This window comes from Caloenas nicobarica, chromosome 2 (assembly GCF_036013445.1).
Source record: "Caloenas nicobarica isolate bCalNic1 chromosome 2, bCalNic1.hap1, whole genome shotgun sequence".
Classification (NCBI taxonomy): Eukaryota; Metazoa; Chordata; class Aves; order Columbiformes; family Columbidae; genus Caloenas; species Caloenas nicobarica.
The window spans coordinates 61210410-61230645 of record NC_088246.1 but is presented as its reverse complement, the minus strand read 5'-3'; the positions used below and the strand labels follow the sequence as shown (position 1 = coordinate 61230645).

The following is a 20236-nucleotide window of genomic DNA, read 5'->3' as shown; positions in this document are numbered from 1 at the left end:
CAGCTTACCTGGTGTATTCAGCAGCCGGGACATCTTGCAAGAATAGGAGATAAACTGCTCACAGTATTCAGCACTACTGGTAATGGCAGAAATTTGGTCCATCGTTGCACTGTAGTTGAGCTGCAGTACAGATAACTTTTCCAGGCTGTTGCCTCCCACGGAAGTCTGCATTTGCAGATCATGGTACACAGTTGTCCAAACTTTATCCTCTGAAAGAGAGGGGAAAAAGACAAGACAAGAATTGGTAAAAGATTGTGCTGGTTTGACTGAAAGTGAGTTAATTTTCTTCATGAAGTTAGAAACCTTTCTTTTTTGTAGCTAGCACGGTCACTATTTGGACTTAGTTTGAGAACAAGAAGATACCCCGGGACAGAGTTAATGTTTTTAATTGCTCTGGTCTGAGAACCAAGCACACTCTGAGCTCTGCTCATAGGTGTGAGACATTGAGGAAGGGAGGATGGATGGGGCAGAGCTTGACTGACATCCAGACTGATCAATAAGAGTATTCCATCCCATTAGTGTCATGCTTCATATCTAAGAAGAGTCAGGATCTTCTGGTTAGGTTTTTTTTTCAGAGCGGGGACAAAGACCTGTTCAGGGGAGTTCTTTGTGGGAGTTTCTTTGGTTCGGCCTTTTGCCATCCTGCTATTTTGCAGAGGCCCCTGGGCCTTTCTGCCTTTTTCTCTCTCTCCAGGACTGGCTATTTGGGACCAGGTGCTGCATCCTGGGACTGGCGCCTTGGTGTGGACAGAGTTCATGAGAAATTGCATTAAGTATCTCTTATTTTATATTCTATTTCTATTTTATATATATTAGTAATAGTAGTATTATACTAGTATTATTTTGTTATTTTATTAAACTGTGTTTATCTCAATCCATGAGTTTCTCCCTTCCCTTTCGATTCTCTCCCCTAATTGGGGGCAGGAAAGGGGGGCAGTGAGCAAGCGGCTATTGTGGTTATATTGCTAGCTCAGCTTAAATTGCAACAAAGACACACAGTGGAACTGAATTAAAATACATCTAGGTCTTTGACTAAAGATAAAAATGTTCTGCAAGATACTTTTTTGATGGAGTGTCACGGAGGCACCCCAAATATAAGTTTAGGCGGACTAGCATGTCGATAACATAAGATAAAGGTTCGGATATTAGGTTAGGAAATTATTTGGGGTGCAGCGAAGTAAGAATGAGGATCCACAGCGTGCATATACGCACTCACAAGAAAACAAACCAGAGCCCTCTCTGCCCCGTTTTGCCTATAAGAGATAAACACTAGCCTACTGCGGCCGGGACTTTACACTCATCTGCCCCAGACGAGGAATTACATTCGCCTACCAGGCAAGGATTTATTAAAGCATATATTCAGTAATTTATCACTCACCCACATGCGGAGGTGAGGCGCTCCCAATCCCGGGAGGTTACCTCAGACGGCTTCTCCATCTAAGGGGAGAGACTCCGGCAGCACGGCAGACCCGCAGCTCCGAGGAGACCACACAAAGGGGAGTCTCTGGCGGGAACCCCATTTATAGTCTGATCACATCTGGCTGTGGGCATTCCAGAAGCTTCTCAGCTTCTCTACACCCCGCCCCCTCGAGTGTGGGCCTTCGAGAAGCTTCTCAGCTTCTCTGGGCTGTGGGCGCTCTTGGCCCCTCCTCTGCTAATGACCCTGCTCACGACTCTGGGTCTCCACAAAGAGCCGTTAACTGCCCCACTGAAGGCCCCAGTTCTGAGAGGGGGATGGGCAGCTACCAGTGCCACTGCCACACCAGTTCTCAGGGCGTGGCGGGGGGGAAAGTGCAACTGCCACATGGAGTAGTGGGGAAGAAAGGCATTGCACATAAAAAGTCACCGTATGAGAGTGTAGTTGCAGCACCTATGAACCAATGAAAGGAGGAAGCCCAATTCCTTTTATAGTTTTGATAATCAATACACTGTGTGAGGAGACTTCCTTGAACAACTGATGCTAATGATGACTAATATAGAACTAACAAGGATTAGCTTTGATCAGAAATTGATTAGAAGGACATAACACTGATGCACTAAAGATTCAAGGTTTCTATGTGAGGAAAATTTACTGTGCATGGTAAGTTGCTGTAGGCTAGAAACAGTGCTTTGCAGTACTGTAACAACAGGGATGCACCAGATTCTTATGTGATTACATCATTTAGTGATTAATACTGAAAACACTGTAGTTTATCAAGGTTTCCACATTTTTACCTAAATGGTGTTACCTAGGGTAAACCAAAATTACTGCTTACTGAGACTTTCACAACAGCAGCACCATATCACCTCACTGATTGTGGTTATGGTACAGGTATCAACATAAGAAATAATAGAAGTAGGAGACAATGAAAATATAAAAGCTTCTGTTTAGTTGTGAAAAGACAAAAGGAAGGGGGAAGGACAACCTCATTTGGTAATAAGAAATATAGTAGCATTGACTGAATCTCAACGCTTCCCACGGCCTAGTGCACACGCATGTTTGTAATACCCAGCCTACAATAGACTCTATATGCTTTTTACTGCTTTAAACTACTGAACAGAAAGTCACCAGAAGTATTACTGTGTGCCATTTGTCAGTAGTTACCAGAAGAGATTTAATATGAGATGTCATAATAATGAAACAACACTCCACACTCCCCTTGTTGGAAGATTTGTGGAGGTTGGAAGGTAGTTTAGAAAGGTGATACAGAAAATGCACAGAAATTTTCCTTTTATAGACCAACCATTACTTTCCCTTATAGGGACATTCCAAAGAACCAAAATGAAAAAAATATTATCACAGAATCACAGAATCACAGAATCACAGAATGTTAGGGATTGGAAGGGACTTCAAAAGATTATCTAGTCCAATCCCCCCGCTGGAGCAGGACCACCCAGATGAGGTTACACAGGAAGGCGTCCAGGCGGGTTTTGAATGTCTCCAGAGAAGGAGACTCCACAGCCTCCCTGGGCAGCCTGTTCCAGTGCTCTGTCACCCTCACTGAGAAGAAGTTTCTTCTCAAATTTAAGTGGAACCTTTTGTGTTCCAGCTTGATCCCATTACCCCTTGTCTTATCATTGGTTGTCACTGAGAAGAGCCTGGCTCCATCCTCATGACACCCACCCTTTATATATTTATAAACATTGATGAGGTCACCCCTCAGTCTCCTCTTCTCCAAGCTAAAGAGACCCAGCTCCCTCAGCCTTTCCTCATAAGGGAGATGCTCCACTCCCTTAATCATCTTAATTGCTCTGTGCTGGACTCTCTCAAGCAGTTCCCTATCCTTCTTGAACTGAGGGGCCCAGAACTGGACACGATATTCCAGATGTGGTCTCACCAGGACAGAGTAGAGGGGAAGGAGAACCTCTCTCGACCTACTAACCACTCCCCTTCTAATACACCCCAGGATGCCATTGGCCTTCTTGGCCATAAGGGCACAGTGCTGGCTCATGGTCATCCTGCTGTCCACCAGGACCCCCAGGTCCCTTTCCCCTACACTGCTCTCTAATAGGTCATTCCCCAACCTATACTGGAACCTGGGGTTGTTCCTGCCCAGATGCAAGACTCCACATTTTCCCTTGTTATATTTCATTAAATTTTTCCCCGCCCAACTCTCTAGCCTGTCCAGATCTCGCTGGATGGCAGCACAGCCCTCTGGCGTGTCAGCCACTCCTCCCAGCTTGGTGTCATCAGCAAACTTGCTGATAGTACACTCAATTCCCTCATCCAAGTCATTGATGTATATATTGAATAGCATTGGTCCCAGAACTGACCCTTGAGGCACTCCACTAGATACAGGCCTCCAACCAGACTCCACCCCATTGACCACGACTCTCTGCCTTCTCTCCTTCAGCCAGTTTGCAGTCCACCTCACTACCCGATCATCCAGTCCACACTTCCTCAGTTTTGCCGTGAGGATGCTGTGGGAGACGGTGTCAAATGCTTTGCTGAAGTCAAGGTAGACCACATCCACTGCTCTGCCATCGTCAATCCACCTTGTTACGTCTTCATAAAAGGCTATGAGGTTGGTCAAACACGACTTCCCCTTGGTGAAGCCATGTTGACTGTCCCTGATGACCCTCTTATCCTTGATATGTCTTAAGATGGCACCAAGGATAAGGTGTTTTGCCAGGATTCAGAAAGCCGCAGTGGATCAGACCAGCAGCACAGCACCAAACAGTGACCGTCACCCTTTTTTGGTGCAAGTTTGGCTTTGGGAAGTGCCTTGGAGGTTCTTCTCGATCCAACCACTGGTCATTGCCAGTTGTCGTACAAAATCCACTTGTCATCACATGTCACAATCTGATAGAGAAATGGTTCACTGTTGTTGCGTAGAATAAGAGAAGACAACATTTCAAAACAACTATTTTTTTTTATTTTCGGTCAGCTCATGAGGCACCCAGTTATCACACTTTTTCACTTTTCCAATGTGCTTCAAATGCCAAACAACCATAGCATGGGCAACATTGAGTTCTTCAGCAACTTCTCATGTAGTTGTAAGTGGATCAGTTTCAATGATTGCCCTTGACTGGTCGTTGTCAGCTTCCAATGGCCAGCCACTGTGCTCCTCATTCTTGAGGCTCTCGTCTCCTTTGTGAAATTTCTTGAACAACCACTGCACTGTATGTTCGTTAGCAGCTCATGGGCTGAAGACGCTGTTGATGTTGCAAGTTGTCTCTTTTGCCTGATGAGCCGTTTTGAACTCAAATAAGAAAATTGCTCAAATTTGCTTTTTGTCTAACATTATTTCCATAGACTAAAATAAATATAAAATAAGCAGCAAGTAATAAGTCAGTAGCAAAAAAAATAAAGCGAGAAAAGCACATTAAAATGATGTCTAACATAATCACATTTATTTAAGAATATATTCGATATCAAATGGCAAATTTCGGCAATGCAAAAACTGCAGTTACTTTTGCACCAACCTAAAATTTATCATCAATAGTTCCTTCACATTTTAAGTTTTCTGGTTTTCTTTTTATTTTTTGCTGTTTTGTATCACACAGAATCACAGAATGTTCGGGATTGGAAGGGACCTTGAAAGATCATCTAGTCCAATCCCCCTGCTGGAGCAGGAACACCCAGATGAGGTTACACAGGAAGGTGTCCAGGCGTGTTTTGAATGTCTCCAGAGAAGGAGACTCCACAACCTCCCTGGGCAGCCTGTTCCAGTGTTCTGTCACCCTCACTGAGAAGAAGTTTCTTCTCATTCCTACCACTGAAGGGTGAGTCAAAGAAATGTGTCTTGCACTCAGAATAGGAAATGTGGAACTTCACAAAAATCTGTTAGAATCTATTTTGGTGCCTTGAGCTGGCCCCGTTTCCTGGATGAGCCAGACAGGCCTTTGCCCCAGACAGTTCAGCTGGTCCTGCAGAGGAACACCCCTGTCCACAGTTTTCGTTCCAGAGTTGCAGAGATGAAAACATGCCATGCTGCTAGCTTTGCTATATTTATCACAAAAACAGATTCTCCAGGGAGATCACCAGGCAGTTTCAGAGAATACTAATTCACCTGACAGATGGGCTTTACAGCAATAAAACCTATAAAATGTAGTGCATAGCAGTAGGTTTTCAATTCATCTATGTAAATCTCATACTGTTTAATGTAAATATCTGAGTCATTCTAAAACCTGTGGCTAAACACCGCGCTTCAGTATTTTAACTACATGAAAATACTTTGATAAACTGAATCATACTCAAAAGTGCTTCAGTACTTCTTCACCAAGTTCACAGAAATTTACTTACATACGCTGATGAGCTTCAGGTGTGACCAAGAGTAAAGTTAGCTTTACATGTTATTGTTATTCTTATCTCCAGGACTCTGTATTCTGCCTTATTTTCCATTATTTTCCTTATTTTTCACTGCATAGCATCAGGCTATTTTGGATTACACGGAATCATGCAGACCCATGTGTTTGTAAGTGATATGGTGCAAGTCTTTCCAAGCAATTGTTTGGAGATAAGGTAAGCAAAGCAGATGGATCCTTCACAGGGAGTACACATCACTAGCCAAATGAGATTACATTCAGCAGATGATACAAGATGGTTATTATTTTAATATTCATATCCTTAGCCCAAAGCTCTATATCACACCCAATCTTATTCTTGCAGCAAGAAAATAAATAATTAAAAACGCAGAGGAAAGGAAGATGAGTAATTCTTATTTCTGTATTGATTTCATCCTATTCCCAAGTACCGAGGAAAAAATTTAAATTGTCACTTGTCAAGTTATATAGAGAATACAACACAGTTTTGTTGAGAACCAGAGGTGGAAGTTCACTGCGGATTAATTTTCAATAAAAGACTGATATAGTTTATACATTCACTGGCAGCAATGTCTCATTTTTGGCAGAAAACACTGTGCATGTAAGCGCTCTAACATGTTAGCAAGGCACGTACCAGGCCAGTAGAGAGGCTCATCCTGGATTCCTGAACCAGCAAAGACTCCTAGATGAGCCATTAGGGAACCATAGAAATGTCATGAACAATAGGAGTTGCATTAGGCATTATGTCACAGAATCACAGAATCATGGAATGATAGGGATTGGAAGGGACCTCAAAAGATCATCTAGTCTGATCCCCCCACCAGAGCAGGAACACCCAGATGAGGTAACACAGGAAGGCATCCAGGCGGGTTTTGAATGTCTCCAGAGAAGGAGACTCCACAACCTCCCTGGGCAGCCTGTTCCAGTGTTCCATCACCCTCAATGAGAAGAAGTTTCTTCTCATATTTAGGTGGAACCTCCTGTGTTCCAGTTTGCACCCACTGCCCCTTGTCTTATCATTGGTTGTCACTGAGAAGAGCCTGGCTCCATTCTCCTGACACTCACACTTTACATTTTTATAAACATTAATGAGGTCACCCCTCCGTCTCCTCTTCTCCAAGCTAAAGAGACCCAGCTCCCTCAGCCTTTCCTCATAACGGAGATGCTCCACTCCCTTAATCATCTTTGTGGCCCTGCGCTGGACTCTCTCCAGCAGTTCCCTGTCCTTCTTGAACTGAGGGGCCCAGAACTGGACACAATATTCCAGATGTGGTCTCACCAGCACAGAGTAGAGGGGGAGGAGAACCTCTCTCAACCTACTAACCACCCCCCTTTCTAATACGCCCCAGGATACCATGACCTTCTTGGCCATAAGGGCACAGTGCTGGCTCATGGTCATCCTGCTGTCCACCAAGACCCCTAGGTCCCTTTCCCCTACACTGCTCTCCAACAGGTCATTCTACAACTTACACTGGAACCTGGGGTTGTTCCTGCCCAGATGCAAGACTCTACACTTGCCCTTGTTATATTTCATTATATTTCTCCCCACCCAACTCTCCAGCCTGTCCAGGTCTCGCTGGATGGCAGCACAGCCTTCTGGCGTGTCAGCCATTCCTCCTAGTTTGGTGTCATCAGCAAACTTGCTGACAGTGCACTCTATTCCCTCATCCAAGCCATTGATGAATGTATTGAATAGTACTGGTTCTAGTACTGATGCTTGAGGGCCTCCACTAGATACAGGCCTCCAACCAGACTCTGTCCCATCGACCACAACTCTCTGGCTTCTTTTCTTCAGCCAGTTCACAGTCCACCTCACTACCTCATTGTCCAGACCACACTTCCTCAGTTTAGCTGCAATGATGCTGTGGGAGACACTGTCAAATGCTTTACTGAAATCAAGATAGACCACATCCACTGCTTTACCATCACCTATCCACCTGGTTATGTCCTCAGAAAAGGCTATGAGGTTGGTTAAGCATGATTTCCCCTTGGTGAAGCCATGGTGACTGCCCCTAATGACCTTCTTATCCTTGATATGCCTTGAGACGGCACCAAGGATAAGTTGTTCCATCACCTTTCCAGGGATGGAGGTGAGGATGACCAGTCTGTAGTTGCCCGGGTTCTCCTTCTTGCCCTTTTTGAAGACTGGAGTGACATTTGCTTTCCTTCAGTCCTCAGGCACCTCTCCCACTCCCCACAATTTAACAAAGATGATGGAGAGTGGCCTAGCAATGACTTCAGCCAGCTCCCTCAGCACCCATGGGTGCATCCCATCAGGACCCATGTCTTTGAAGTGAGCTCCTTTTGAATACCAGATTCTAGCCAGTGCAGCTCTGGTACTTCCCCTCCTGGTGAGGGAGTTTCAGGCTTTACTGTGGCATACTGTATGAAAGAAGATAGAATGTACTCGTGGATGGATCTAGGTTGCCTTTATGTCAGTCAAATGCATTCTCTGAACCACTTCAGGATTGTTGTGTCAAAATACAAGTACTACTAATAGATAAAAGTTTGTTGCACCTTGTAATGTATCTATTTATAAAGATATATGTGCATAAAGTCGATGATCATTTCTGCAAAAACCTCTCAATCTCCTCCTGCTGTCTAGAAGATGATGGGAGATTGAATGGGTGTCCTGGTTTTGTTAAAAACAAGACCAGTTTCTCTCTTAGTGAGCTTTTCTTTCAGCTAAGTTCTTCTTAGTAACTGCACTTTTCTGAAGTTGGATACATGTTTTGGTAAACATAGCAATGGTATGCAAGGTCACTAACAAGAATGCATGTCCCGTAAGCAAGAAGGAGCAAACTGAACAGGTGACTAAAACTGACCAACTAAGTATTCCATCCAATTCATGTGATACTTCATACAAAAGTGGGAGATCACGAGGGTCTCATTCTTCTTCGACTATGGTCAGCATCTGAGAAGGACCCTGTCTGCTGTCCCTGTGACCTGAGGCCTAGTGACAGACCCTGCATCCTTGAATCCAGTTCTGGTCTGCTGCAGAGTCCAACCCAGGACTTCCGGGTGCCTGCCCTGCAGCTGCTGGAGCAGTGCAGAGCTGTGCCGGGAATTTCAATATTGGTTTTGTATATTTTGTATTATTTTATCTATTTTATTAGTAGTATTAGTAAAACATTTTTAATTTTTTCCAACTTGCAAGTCCTCTCTCTGTCTTTCTTTGCCCTCCTGTTGCCTTTCCTTACCGGGGCGGGGCTGGGGTAGGGGAAAGGGTTAACAAAGCATCTGCCACTGTTTATTGTCGCCCTGCAATAAAACAGCAACAGATGGATTGGCGCCCAACATGTGGCTCGAAAGTGTTAAAATTTGGCACTAAAAAGGGGTAAAATTTGGAGATTTTTGGTATTCTTACTGCTGCGACATACTTTCAATTTTCTTGGCACGGTGCCAACTCATAGGATTGTAACACTCACAGGTCTGTGTGCTTTGGACAAAATCTAGTACTATTAAAGCAGATTGAATTACATTGTTTTAAAGATGCTGTGGCATAAGTTATATGAGTTACTCTCTACGGTGTGTTCTGCCGTACCTTATTTGTGCTAGGCGTATTTCACTAATAGGTTCATGCATTGTATTGCATCTGGAAAGTGGCTGATGGTGATGATTTTACTGTGTGGTTTGGCACTAATTTATTTCATTATACTGCAGCCGATAATGAATTTATACTCGTTACTGTTGTACTTACAGAAACCTCCGATAAAGATTAAAGTGAAATACAGCTACGTGTTTGCTAATTGGATGAGTGAATCTATAGAAAGGCTGATAAACGATACCTTCGTTTTTTTGTTGAGACAGATTACAGATGTTTTTGAGAGCTTTGAATATCCTTGGAGCTTTAATAGAACTTTGTTGGTGTTATCAGGCTTGCTGAATGTGTGTCAGTTCATGCTAGTGATAAGAGAGATTAGGTTAAATAGAAAGATTGCATCTTTTTTGAGTCCTGAGACTTCCGTTGCATCTGCTGAAGCGTCAGCAAAAGGCACAGCTGCCCGCTCCAAACGGAGCAAGGCAGCGAAAGCCCCCATAGCTGCTGCTGTCCCCCCGCACACAGACACTGCAGCTTCTCAAGCAACTGCCAAGGCAGTTCCAGCTCCCACACAGAGCGAAGCTACCAAGGTTACTGCCTTGCCGGCCATAGACACTGTTACTTCTCCAGCCTCAAAGACTAACAAGGCAGCTACTGTGCCCTCCCCCACTGGGCACTGCTGCTGCTGTAACCACAACAGCCAGTGTAATTATGCCAATGCCAGGTACAGTCATTTAGACTCTGGAAATAAATCAAGAAATGGTGAGCCCATGTCAGCATCAGTGGCCAGTTGTAAGAGAGTCATAAGAAAGATTACTTGTGCTGCAGATGATGGCCAAGGGGCATCATCAACCCAAGGGGCTTCATCATCAACACAAGGAGGAGAGGAAGTGACCACCTGATGCTTTTCTCCAAGTGAGCTAAGAAAGATGCGAAAAGGCTTTAGTCATCATGAAGGCTAGAATGTTGTAACCTGGCTGCTCCGATGCTGGGGTAATGGAGCTGATAGTCTGGAAATAGAAGGTGGGGAAGCCAAGCAGTTGGGATCTCTGACAAGGGATGCCACCCTTGATAGGGCAATCTCAAGAGAGAACAACTCCACCACCCTCTGGAGTTGACTCCTGACAGCTATAAAGACAAGGTTTCCCTTCAAGGAAGATGTTATATGTAATCCAGGGAAATGGAATACTATGGACAGAGGTATCCAGTTCCTGAGAGAATTAGCTGTGCGGGAGATCATCTATTTTGGGCCAAACAGCCAAGGGGGGACAGACCCAGATAGAATTAATTGTACACAACCTATGTGGCGCAGGTTTGTACAAAGCGCACCACCTGCATATGCTAAGTCATTGGCAGCAATGATCTGGCCAGCTGGAGGTAAACAAAGCATTTCTGACATGATTAAGCAGCTTCGGGACTCTGAGGATAGCCTTGCTGGCTCTCTACAGGCTTGTGTCTTGACTGTGGAGAAACTGTGTGAAAAATCTGACGACCAGTTTGAAAAGCTCTTGCAAGAAATCAAAGCACACAGAGAAGACACATACCATTCACGACCTGTACAAACCTATGTTTCAGTTATTAGGAGAAGGTGTTTCCAATCCAAGGGAGAGGATGAAGGCAGTCCACAAAAAGAGGCTCACTGTGGTTCTTCCTACGTGACCAGGGAGAAAACATGAATAGGTGGCATGGAAGACCTACCTCAGAACTTCAGGAATGAGTATGTCAGTTAAAAGGAAAAACTAGGAAAATGGCTGCTCCAGTTTACAGAAGGAGCAGAAGAGATTCTGATGCTCCTGAAGGAACCTCTAATTCATACCCAGAGACCGCGCAAAACACAAATTAGAGGGGTCCTGCCTCCAGCCAGGCGGAGGAAAGGGATAAAAGAGTTTATTGGACTGTACAGATACGAAGGCCTGGTACAACACAGCCCCAGGAGTACAAAGCTTTGGTGGACATTGGTGCCCAGTGCATGATAATTCCCTCAAACTATAAAGGAACACAATCCATCAATATTTTTGGAGTGACTGGGGGATCCCAGGAACTGACTGTTGTAGAGGCTGAAATGAGCCTAACTGGAAAAAAATGGCAAAAGCATCCCATTGTGACTGGTCCAGATGCTTCGTGCATCCTTGGCATAGACTACCGCAGGAGAGGGTATTTTAAGGACCCAAAAGGGTATCAGTGGGTGTTTGGCATACCAGCTGTGGACACCGAGAAAATTGAACAGCTGTCTGCCTCGCCTGGTCTCTCAGACGACTCTTCTGTTGTAGGACTGCGGACGGCTGACGATCAGCAGGTGCCAGTTGCTACCACGACAGTGCATCGCCAACAATATCACACCAATAGAAACTCTTTGATTCCTATCCAGAAGTTGATTCGTCAACTGGAAAGCCAGGGTGTGATCAGTAAGACTCACTCACCTTTTAACAGCCCAATTTGTCCAGTGCATAAGTCTAGTGATGAGTGGAGACTAACTGTAGACTATCGTGGCCTGAATGAAGTTACACCACCGTTGAGTGCTGCTGTGCCTGATATGCTAGAACTGCCACCGTTGACATTGCTAATGCATTTTTCTCTATCCCTTTAGCAGCAGAATGCAGGTTGCAGTTTGCTTTCACCTGGAGGGACATCCAGTACACATGGAATCGCTTGCCACAGAGGTGGAAACACAGTCCTACCATCTGCCGTGGACTGATCCAAACCACACTGGAAGAAGGTAAAGCTCCAGAACACTTGCAGTATATTGATGACATCATCGTATGGGGCGACACAGAGAAAGAAGTCTTTGAGAAAGGTGAGAGAATAACTCAGATTCTTTTGGATGCCGGTTTTGACATAAAACGAAGCAAGGTCAAGGGACCTGCACAAGAGATCCAGTTTTTAGGAGTAAAATGTCAAGATGGGCGTCATCAGATCCCAATGGAGGTGATCGACAAGATTGCAGCTATGTCTCCACCTACTAATAAAAAGGAGACACAGACTTTCTTGGGCATTGTATGTTTTTGGAGAATGCGTATTCCTGACTACAGCCAGATTGTGAGCCCTCTCTATCAAGGACTCGGAAAAAGAACCATTTTGAGTGGGGACCAGAACAACGACAAGCCTTTGAACAAATTAAGCATGAGATAACTCATGCAGTGGTCCTTGGGCCAGTTCAGACTGGACTAGATGTTAAAAATGTGCTCTACACCGTGGCTGGAGATAATGGTCCTACCTGGAGCCTCTGGCAGAAGGCACCAGGAGAAACCTGAGGTCGACCCTTAGGTTTTTGGAGTCGAGGACACAAAGGATTGGAGGCCAACTATACTCCAACTGAAAAAGTGGTATTAGCAGCATATGAAGGGGTCCGAGCTGTTTCGGAAGTGATTGGTACTGAAGCACAGCTTCTCCTGGCACCTCAACTGCCGGTGCTGAGCTGGACGTTTAAAGGGAAGGTTCCCTCCACGCATCATGCAACCGATGCTATGTGGAGGAAGTGGATTGCACTGATCACACAACGAGCTCAAATAGGAAGTCCCAATCACCCAGGGATTTTAGAAGTGATTACGGACTGGCCAGAAAGTAAAGACTTTGGGATGTCGCCACATGAGGAGGAAGTAACACATGCTGAAGAAGCACCACTGTACAGTAAACTTTCAGAGACTGAAAAGCGGTATGTCCTGTTCACAGATGGATCCTGCCGTCTTGTAGGAAAACATCGAAGGTGGAAAGCTGCTGTGTGGAGTCCCACACGACGAGTTACAGAAGCCACTGAAGGACAAGGTGAATCTAGTCAATTTGCAGAAGTGAAAGCCATCCAGCTGGCCTTGGACATTGCTGAATGAGAGAAGTGGCCAGTACTTTATCTCTATACTGACTCATGGATGGTGGCAAATGCCTTCTGGGGGTGGCTACAGCAATGGAAGAAAAGCAACTGGCAACGCAGTGGTAAACCCATTTGGGCTGCCACACTGTGGCAAGACATTGCTGCTCGGCTAGAGAGCCTGACTGTAAAAGTTTGTCATGTAGATGCTCATGTGCCTAAAAGTCGAGCCACTGAGGAACATCAAAACAACCAGCAAGCAGATCAGGCTGCTAAGATTAAAGTAGCTGAGGTGGATTTGGACTGGCAACATAAAAGTGAACTTTTCCTAGCTCGGTGGGCCCATGATGCTTCAGGGCATCAAGGCAGAGATGCAACATATAAACGGGCTCGTGATCGAGGGGTGGACTTAACTATGGACACTATTTCGCAGGTTATTCATGAATGTGAAACATGTGCTGAAATCAAACGAGCCAAACAATTAAAGCCTGTATGGTATGGGGGGTGATGGTTAAAGTATAAGTATGGAGAGGCTTGGCAGATTGATTATATTACACTTCCACAAACTTGTCAGGGTAAGTGGTATGTACTTACAATGGTGGAAGCAACCACTAGATGGTTGGAAACATATGCTGTACCCCATGCTACAGCCCGGAATACGATCTTGGGCCTTGAAAAGCAAGTCCTTTGGCGACATGGTACGCCAGAAAGAACTGAGCCAGACAATGGTACTCATTTCAAAAACAGTCTGATAGACAATTGGGCCAAAGAACATGGTATTGAGTGGATATATCACATTCCATATCATGCACCAGCCTGTGGGAAAATTGAAAGGTACAGTGGTTTGTTAAAAACTACACTAAAGGCAATGGGTGGATTTCACGTGCAACTAACTTGCTGATAGGCTGGCTCAATGACTGGAGACCACTGGATTGTAGTAAGAAAAAATATATTGGCTCACTGGTGTGCAGGGCACTCCTACCAGTATGCCTGAAATCAGTTATGTCAAACTCACAATGCACACAGGATAGAAGCAAGGGATAAGTAGAGGCTGACAATTCCTTGACATCCAGTAAGCTGGCTTGTCCACAAGCTGGAAGCTGAAAAATCTGTGCCTGCAGGTCAGGCATAGAGACAGTGTGGAGAAAAAGTTGTGGCTGGTGTCCAGGAAGAAAGTTCCTTTTCTGGGTGGGGAATTTTACACTCTTCTGCAGCAGATGCACTGAACCCCCACCAGCCAAACCAGTAGCAGTTCGGTACTGACTCCAAAGGAGGGAAAGGCCTGAGCTGCAGCCGGGCCAAGAACTCCTTTTAGGAAACCCACAGGGAAGCAGAACGGAACACTGAACACCGGTAAGCTGTGGGTACAGGGAGTCTCATGCAAACTTTTCCCACTGCATGCAATTTGACTACGAGACAGCCACTTTATTCCATAAAAATGACAGTCTGGGTGAGCTTACTTTGAGATCTCTCTGCTAAACAAGTGTGGCTGTAGGGCAATCATAGAATCATAGAATGTCCTGAGTTGGAAGGAACCCACAAGGATCATCGAGTCCAACTCCTTTTCCTGCATATGACAACCACACAGGTCACACCATGTGTCTGAGGGCCTTGTCCAGTCTCTCCTTGAACACTGTCAGGCTTGGGGCTGTGACACCTCCCTGGGGAGCCTGTTCCAGTGCTCCACCACCCTTTGGGGGAAGAACCTTTTCCTAATGTCCAGCCTAAACCTCCCCAGGCACATCTTCCTGCCATTCCCTTGGGTTCTGTCATTGCTTGCCAAAAAGATCGGTTCCTACCCTTCCTCCTCCCCCTGTGAGGAAGCTGTAGCCACCATGAGGTCTCCCCTCAGTCTCCTCCAGGCTGAACAAACCAAGTGACTTTAGTCACTCCTCATACGGCTTCCCTTCCAAACCCTTCACCAAATGATCTTTTACTAATCACAGATCACTGGTTGAGCTCAGTTTAAGTTTTAAATTAACTGTTTAGCTTAAATAAGTATGTTTTAAATAGAATGAATTGCTTGGAATTATAAGGTCATTATTTTTAATATAGTTTGCTTCGTGTTACTTAGTAAGCTGAATTTGCTGAAATCCAAACTGCTAAGACATTGGATACAATTAGAGAGAAAATAGGCTCATATAATTTAGTCTATACATTATTTTATGTTGAAGCACTTTCTCTCCCACAATCTATAGTAAGATCGAGGTCATTAAGAACTACTTTTTTCTTTAAAAAAAAAGAGAAATTACCACCTGTTTCCTGAAAAGGAAATTCAAGTGATATAATTTATTTGCTGAAAACACCTTTCAATTGCAATGACCTGTTTAGAGTCCTGCCAACACACTAGTTGGTCTTCACTAAGAAAAAGTGAATTAAAAAAAAATAAAAATAATTAATTAATAATTATTAGAAATTATTCACTAATAAAAAGTGGAATGAATTTTAAAATTTCCTTTATCACCAGCTATTCGAATAATCAAATATTAACATAAGTGAATTTTCCAACCTCATATTCAACATATTTTGTGATGGCAATAGTATTTAACACTACTCTATAACACTGACAATTTTCCAAATACTCAGTTTCTCTTGTTACTGATCTTTCCTCATTCATTTGCTTGGTGCTCACCCAAGAAAGAAAACTTGCTTCTAACACACAAATCAAGTAAGGGTTGTCAGGCATTGGAAAAGGCTGCCCAGGGAAGTGGTTGAGTCACCAGCCCCAGATGCATTGAAAAGACATGTAGATGTGGTGCTTAGGGACATGGTTTAGAAGTGGACTTGGCAGTGTTGGGTTAACAGTTGTACTTGATGATCTTAAAGGTCTGTTCCAACCAAATGATTTTCCAGTTTTCAAGAAATCAGAAAATAGTTTTATTTCTCAGAAACAATAATTCTCAATCTCTCTGTCTCTGATGAAATATTAATAGATCAGAGGCTTTTTTGATGGACATACTTCTGTGACATAAAATTTGGCTGACAGGCTTGATAAATGTCATCCAGTATGATTACTTTTATCACGCTCAAACCACACCTTGGTTTCTGGTCGAAGCCTCAGAGAAGATGGTTTTGAGAAAACCTGAGCATATGAAATAATTCATATTCCTTTCACAACTGTCATTATTTACCAGTCCAAAAGGGAAGATTGCAAGTCCACAGCAATATTGATGGTGTGCTCTGTCCATCAGCCACAGGCAAAATAGATGTGCTAGTAACTTTAATCCTCAAACTGATGGCATTTCTTCTAGATGGCCGTTTTCTTGATCACTACCACAATACTGACTAATTACTTTTTAACCAAGATGTTGCTGGTTGACAACAGTTATATCCCAAGACTCTTCCTGTTTGTCAAACGTACTTGGCATAAACTTGTAGGAAGACAAGCGAGAAGTGGTTTGTGCTGATGACCAGTACTACACTGCTGGTACCTCTCACCTGTGTCTACACCAGCAATGTATATTTAGCATTCAGATAACACAGAAGGATGGGATAGTTAGCTAAAAGCTCAGTAAACTTCAGTGTGAGGCAATACCTATGACAAAGACAGGGGCAAGTAATTTCAAGATGTAATAAAAATTATATCCATCTGCTGCTGGGTGGTCTGCATTTGTTGTTAGGAATTGAAGCCTGCAGGCCCTATTGGATTTCAAACTACTATTTGACAACAGTATTGTATCAACATTTAGGAATGCATTTCCTTCACAAATCAGCCTGGAGATAGCTCTTTACTAGACATCATCATTCTTACCATTATCAGTGCATTTGTCACTTCAAATTAGATTACTGCCATGTGTTCTACAATATGCTACACTACAAATCACTCAAAAACTGTACAAGACAGACCATTTAAAAGTGCACTGCCTTCCAGGGAGGATAAAAATTACAATCGTAATCATCTCATATTATGAGATCTCCAGTTTTATTTTCTGATAAGAACATAGTTGCTATTTCAATTTCTGTTGAATTGTGTGGGATGGTACCACAACAGTCATTAGCAATGTGATTAAGCTAAGCATTTTTTGCTGCTATGTTGTAGACACAAGATCTGATGCACACAATTGATGTTCAAAAAAATTACAGGAGGCAGTACACTCTTCTTCCTCCTTCCTGATTTTTTTTGTTTCTCTCTGTATGTGTATATATGGAAAAGTTTAAAAGTATATATAACAATTTGAAACTAATTCTGCTACCGACTTCAAAGGAGCTGCACTTGCTTTAAAGAAATGAAAATTTGATTGAAGTTAACGACTGTTTTGACAATCTCAGCTGAGATTTGCAAATGTCAATTTTTCAGTAAAGTTACTCTGGTGATAGGAATTCTATTGCTCTCATCTTACTAATGTAGAGAATGGGGTTTAGATCAAAAAAATCCAATATCCAGAAGAAAAAAAATAAGTACATGAAGAGTATGCTTATGAACTGAATTCTACTAAGGCAAAGTCAGTGAGTTTCTTGACCTATTTAGGTGAGAACAGGATCAATCCCAAAAAGTAATTCAACCATTCCTGCAGTAGTTTTCTGCTTCTACTGTTCCTTTCATTGTTTCTTCATTAAGATAATGATGAATCTTCAAATGCGATTACCAGATTCTAACTGGATATTTTCCTTTTTACTTACAGACATTGTCTTCTGAGACAATGAAACTGTACATTTCCCCTTGTATTTATGTAGCCTCTTTCACGACAATTCAGCAAGAAGAAAATTCTACTTATTTTGTGAACTTACTGTGATATTGAATCACATAAGTTTATAATATTTAAAATCCATATGTAAGAGACAAAGGTGCTTTGCAAGATACTGTGGAAAGAATTGATCAAAATAAAGTTTTAGGGAACTGTTACCAGAGAAGTGATAATGAAATAGCTGTTCCAACACAACTTGTTAAAAACTTGAATGGACATTACTGAAGTGGTAACAGAGGACAACATCTCCAGATTACTAGAGACGATTTCAAACCATTCAGCACAGTTGCATGTAAAAAGCTAACATCAAGAGTATCTCAAGAAACAGAACACAGATCACTCATGCCTTCCAAGAAAAACGACTGCAGCAACACAAAACGTTGTTATGCTGAAAAACAGTGCATAGGAGGAAATGCTTAATCAGATATGGGCCCTAATGTAGAAAATGACCTCATATAGGTGTTAATAGAAACAAGAGTTTTAAAACTATCATAAATTGAAAGCGGCACTGTTCAGCCATATGAAGGAGGACTTGGATCATTTAAGTGCCTGGTTTAACAGATAGCAATTGCAGTTCAGTTTAGATTAAGGATCATTTAGTCAAGAACAAACGACATAAAAGAACTACCAGTATGGTTGTTTTCAGCACAGTGACCAGAATATGGACAAGGGCTGGAACTTTTATTTTTTTACGGTTCAATAACTGAAGAATCAACACCCGATTCTACCTTCTGAGGAGAAATCTCATGTATAACCTGGTTTTATATAGTTGTAAAGATCAAATGCATCCATCTCCCTTGAAGTGTTTTTTAAATCAACTACTGCCTGATTTTTTCTTTTATAAAACAACATAGCACAATTCTTTAGATATGATCCTAAACAGGGCTTCCTGGAATCACTAAAAAAAATACCAGAGTTTAAAAACAAATTATTCAAAAGGATATCTTGAAGAAAAGGGGTCTTCAAAGTTTTCAATATGTTAGCTTGAACCTTAAGAAACCATTTTCTGAACTATCTTGACTGAAAAGTCAGGTCACTTTTAATTTCTACTCTGCTAAAGCAGCAGAAGGAAGACTAATGCAGGTGTCAAACTGTTACCACTGAACAAACTTCACCTTTTTTTCTACAATGAGATTTTGAGTGCTTGAATCCTTGACATACTCTTCACTGATCCAACTTAATCATCTCAAGAACAACATCCTCCACTCTCCTCTCTCACATTCTGCTAACTCCTCCCCTTGGACAGACAGGGAAAGGAATATAGCGTGTTGAAGTAGTCTTTCTAATTATTGCATCAATAAACTGAATGTTAGGCAATCTCCTGAAAAGACTGGTGTGAAGAATTTTAAAAGACATGTTTTACTTAAGTACTCTGTTCCATTTTCAAGAATGTAGCTTCCTTTTGATACTAGCTTTTTGGTTATTTGCAACTGAACACTGGGAATGAGAAATCTGAGTAATTGCATTCCTAGCCAATATTGTTTTTCATTTTGCTTTCAAAGGGTGTCTCCAGATTGGAGAAGCTACAGTTCAAAGTTTTAATGCACACTCTTGACAGTTTATAATACGTTCATCATTATTCTGAATTAAGGTCTTTTCTGACCAAAATGATTCTATAAGCCACATTCAAATTTAAGAATCCCATTTGAAGATTGCTGTGTAAACTTAAGCATGTTTTCTTGAGGCATCATCCAACTAAATAACAAACACTACTATCACATGTATTTCAGTGTAAAATCGTGTTTCTTGCTTTTTTGACATTTCAGCACTTGTTCATTAGAAAAATTCAAAACCCACTCCCATTAGTTGTCACAGGATAGACAGTAAAATGAATTTTATTTACATTGTGACTGATAGGAGAATTTTGATGTCTTGAATGTCTTTATTTCTAATCTCTCAAATGAAGCATGATTTAAAACTCCACAGTACATCACAATGCTTTAGTGATTTCATTTATCATAAAACAGCCATGCATTATTTTAAAACACATTCTATACAAAGCTTTTTAACACATTTGTGGTTTGAAATGTGGCACAGACTGACATTAGGAGAAAAGAAAAAGCCAATTAGACTTCATATTAAAGTTGGCAACTTTAGTGAAGTCTGTTTAGAAGTTTTTCCTTTCCTGAACGTTGTGATCTCAAACTAATTCTATCTCAATCTAAACCTAAGGTAGAAGAGAGAAATCACAATTTGCTATGCTAAATTACAGAAAAATGCATAGCTTGGTTCTAAGAAAAGAAAAATATCCTTCATGTACTTAGGAGTAGTAAAGGTCACAAGTTTCATTCTTTTAACGAAAAAATTAAAAGCACTATAAGGATGAGGAATTAAGATCATGCTAGATTGACGAGAAACTTTAAACCTCCAGAAATTACTGAATGTGAAATCTTTCACTTCCTTATAACCAAAGGATGTGACCTTTTTCGTTCTCGTCTCAGGACCTACACAACCATCATTAAA

General features: G+C 42.4%; 1 protein-coding gene across 1 annotated transcript in view; it reads right to left on the bottom strand.

The window, feature by feature from the left end:
* Positions 1 to 20236, bottom strand: part of CNTNAP2 (contactin associated protein 2) — a 1184740-nt gene that overhangs the window by 347258 nt on the left and 817246 nt on the right. The window contains exon 13 of the mRNA XM_065627584.1: positions 9 to 209. Within this exon, the coding sequence (XP_065483656.1) occupies positions 9 to 209 (201 nt within the window). The remainder of the gene's footprint in view (positions 1 to 8; positions 210 to 20236) is intronic.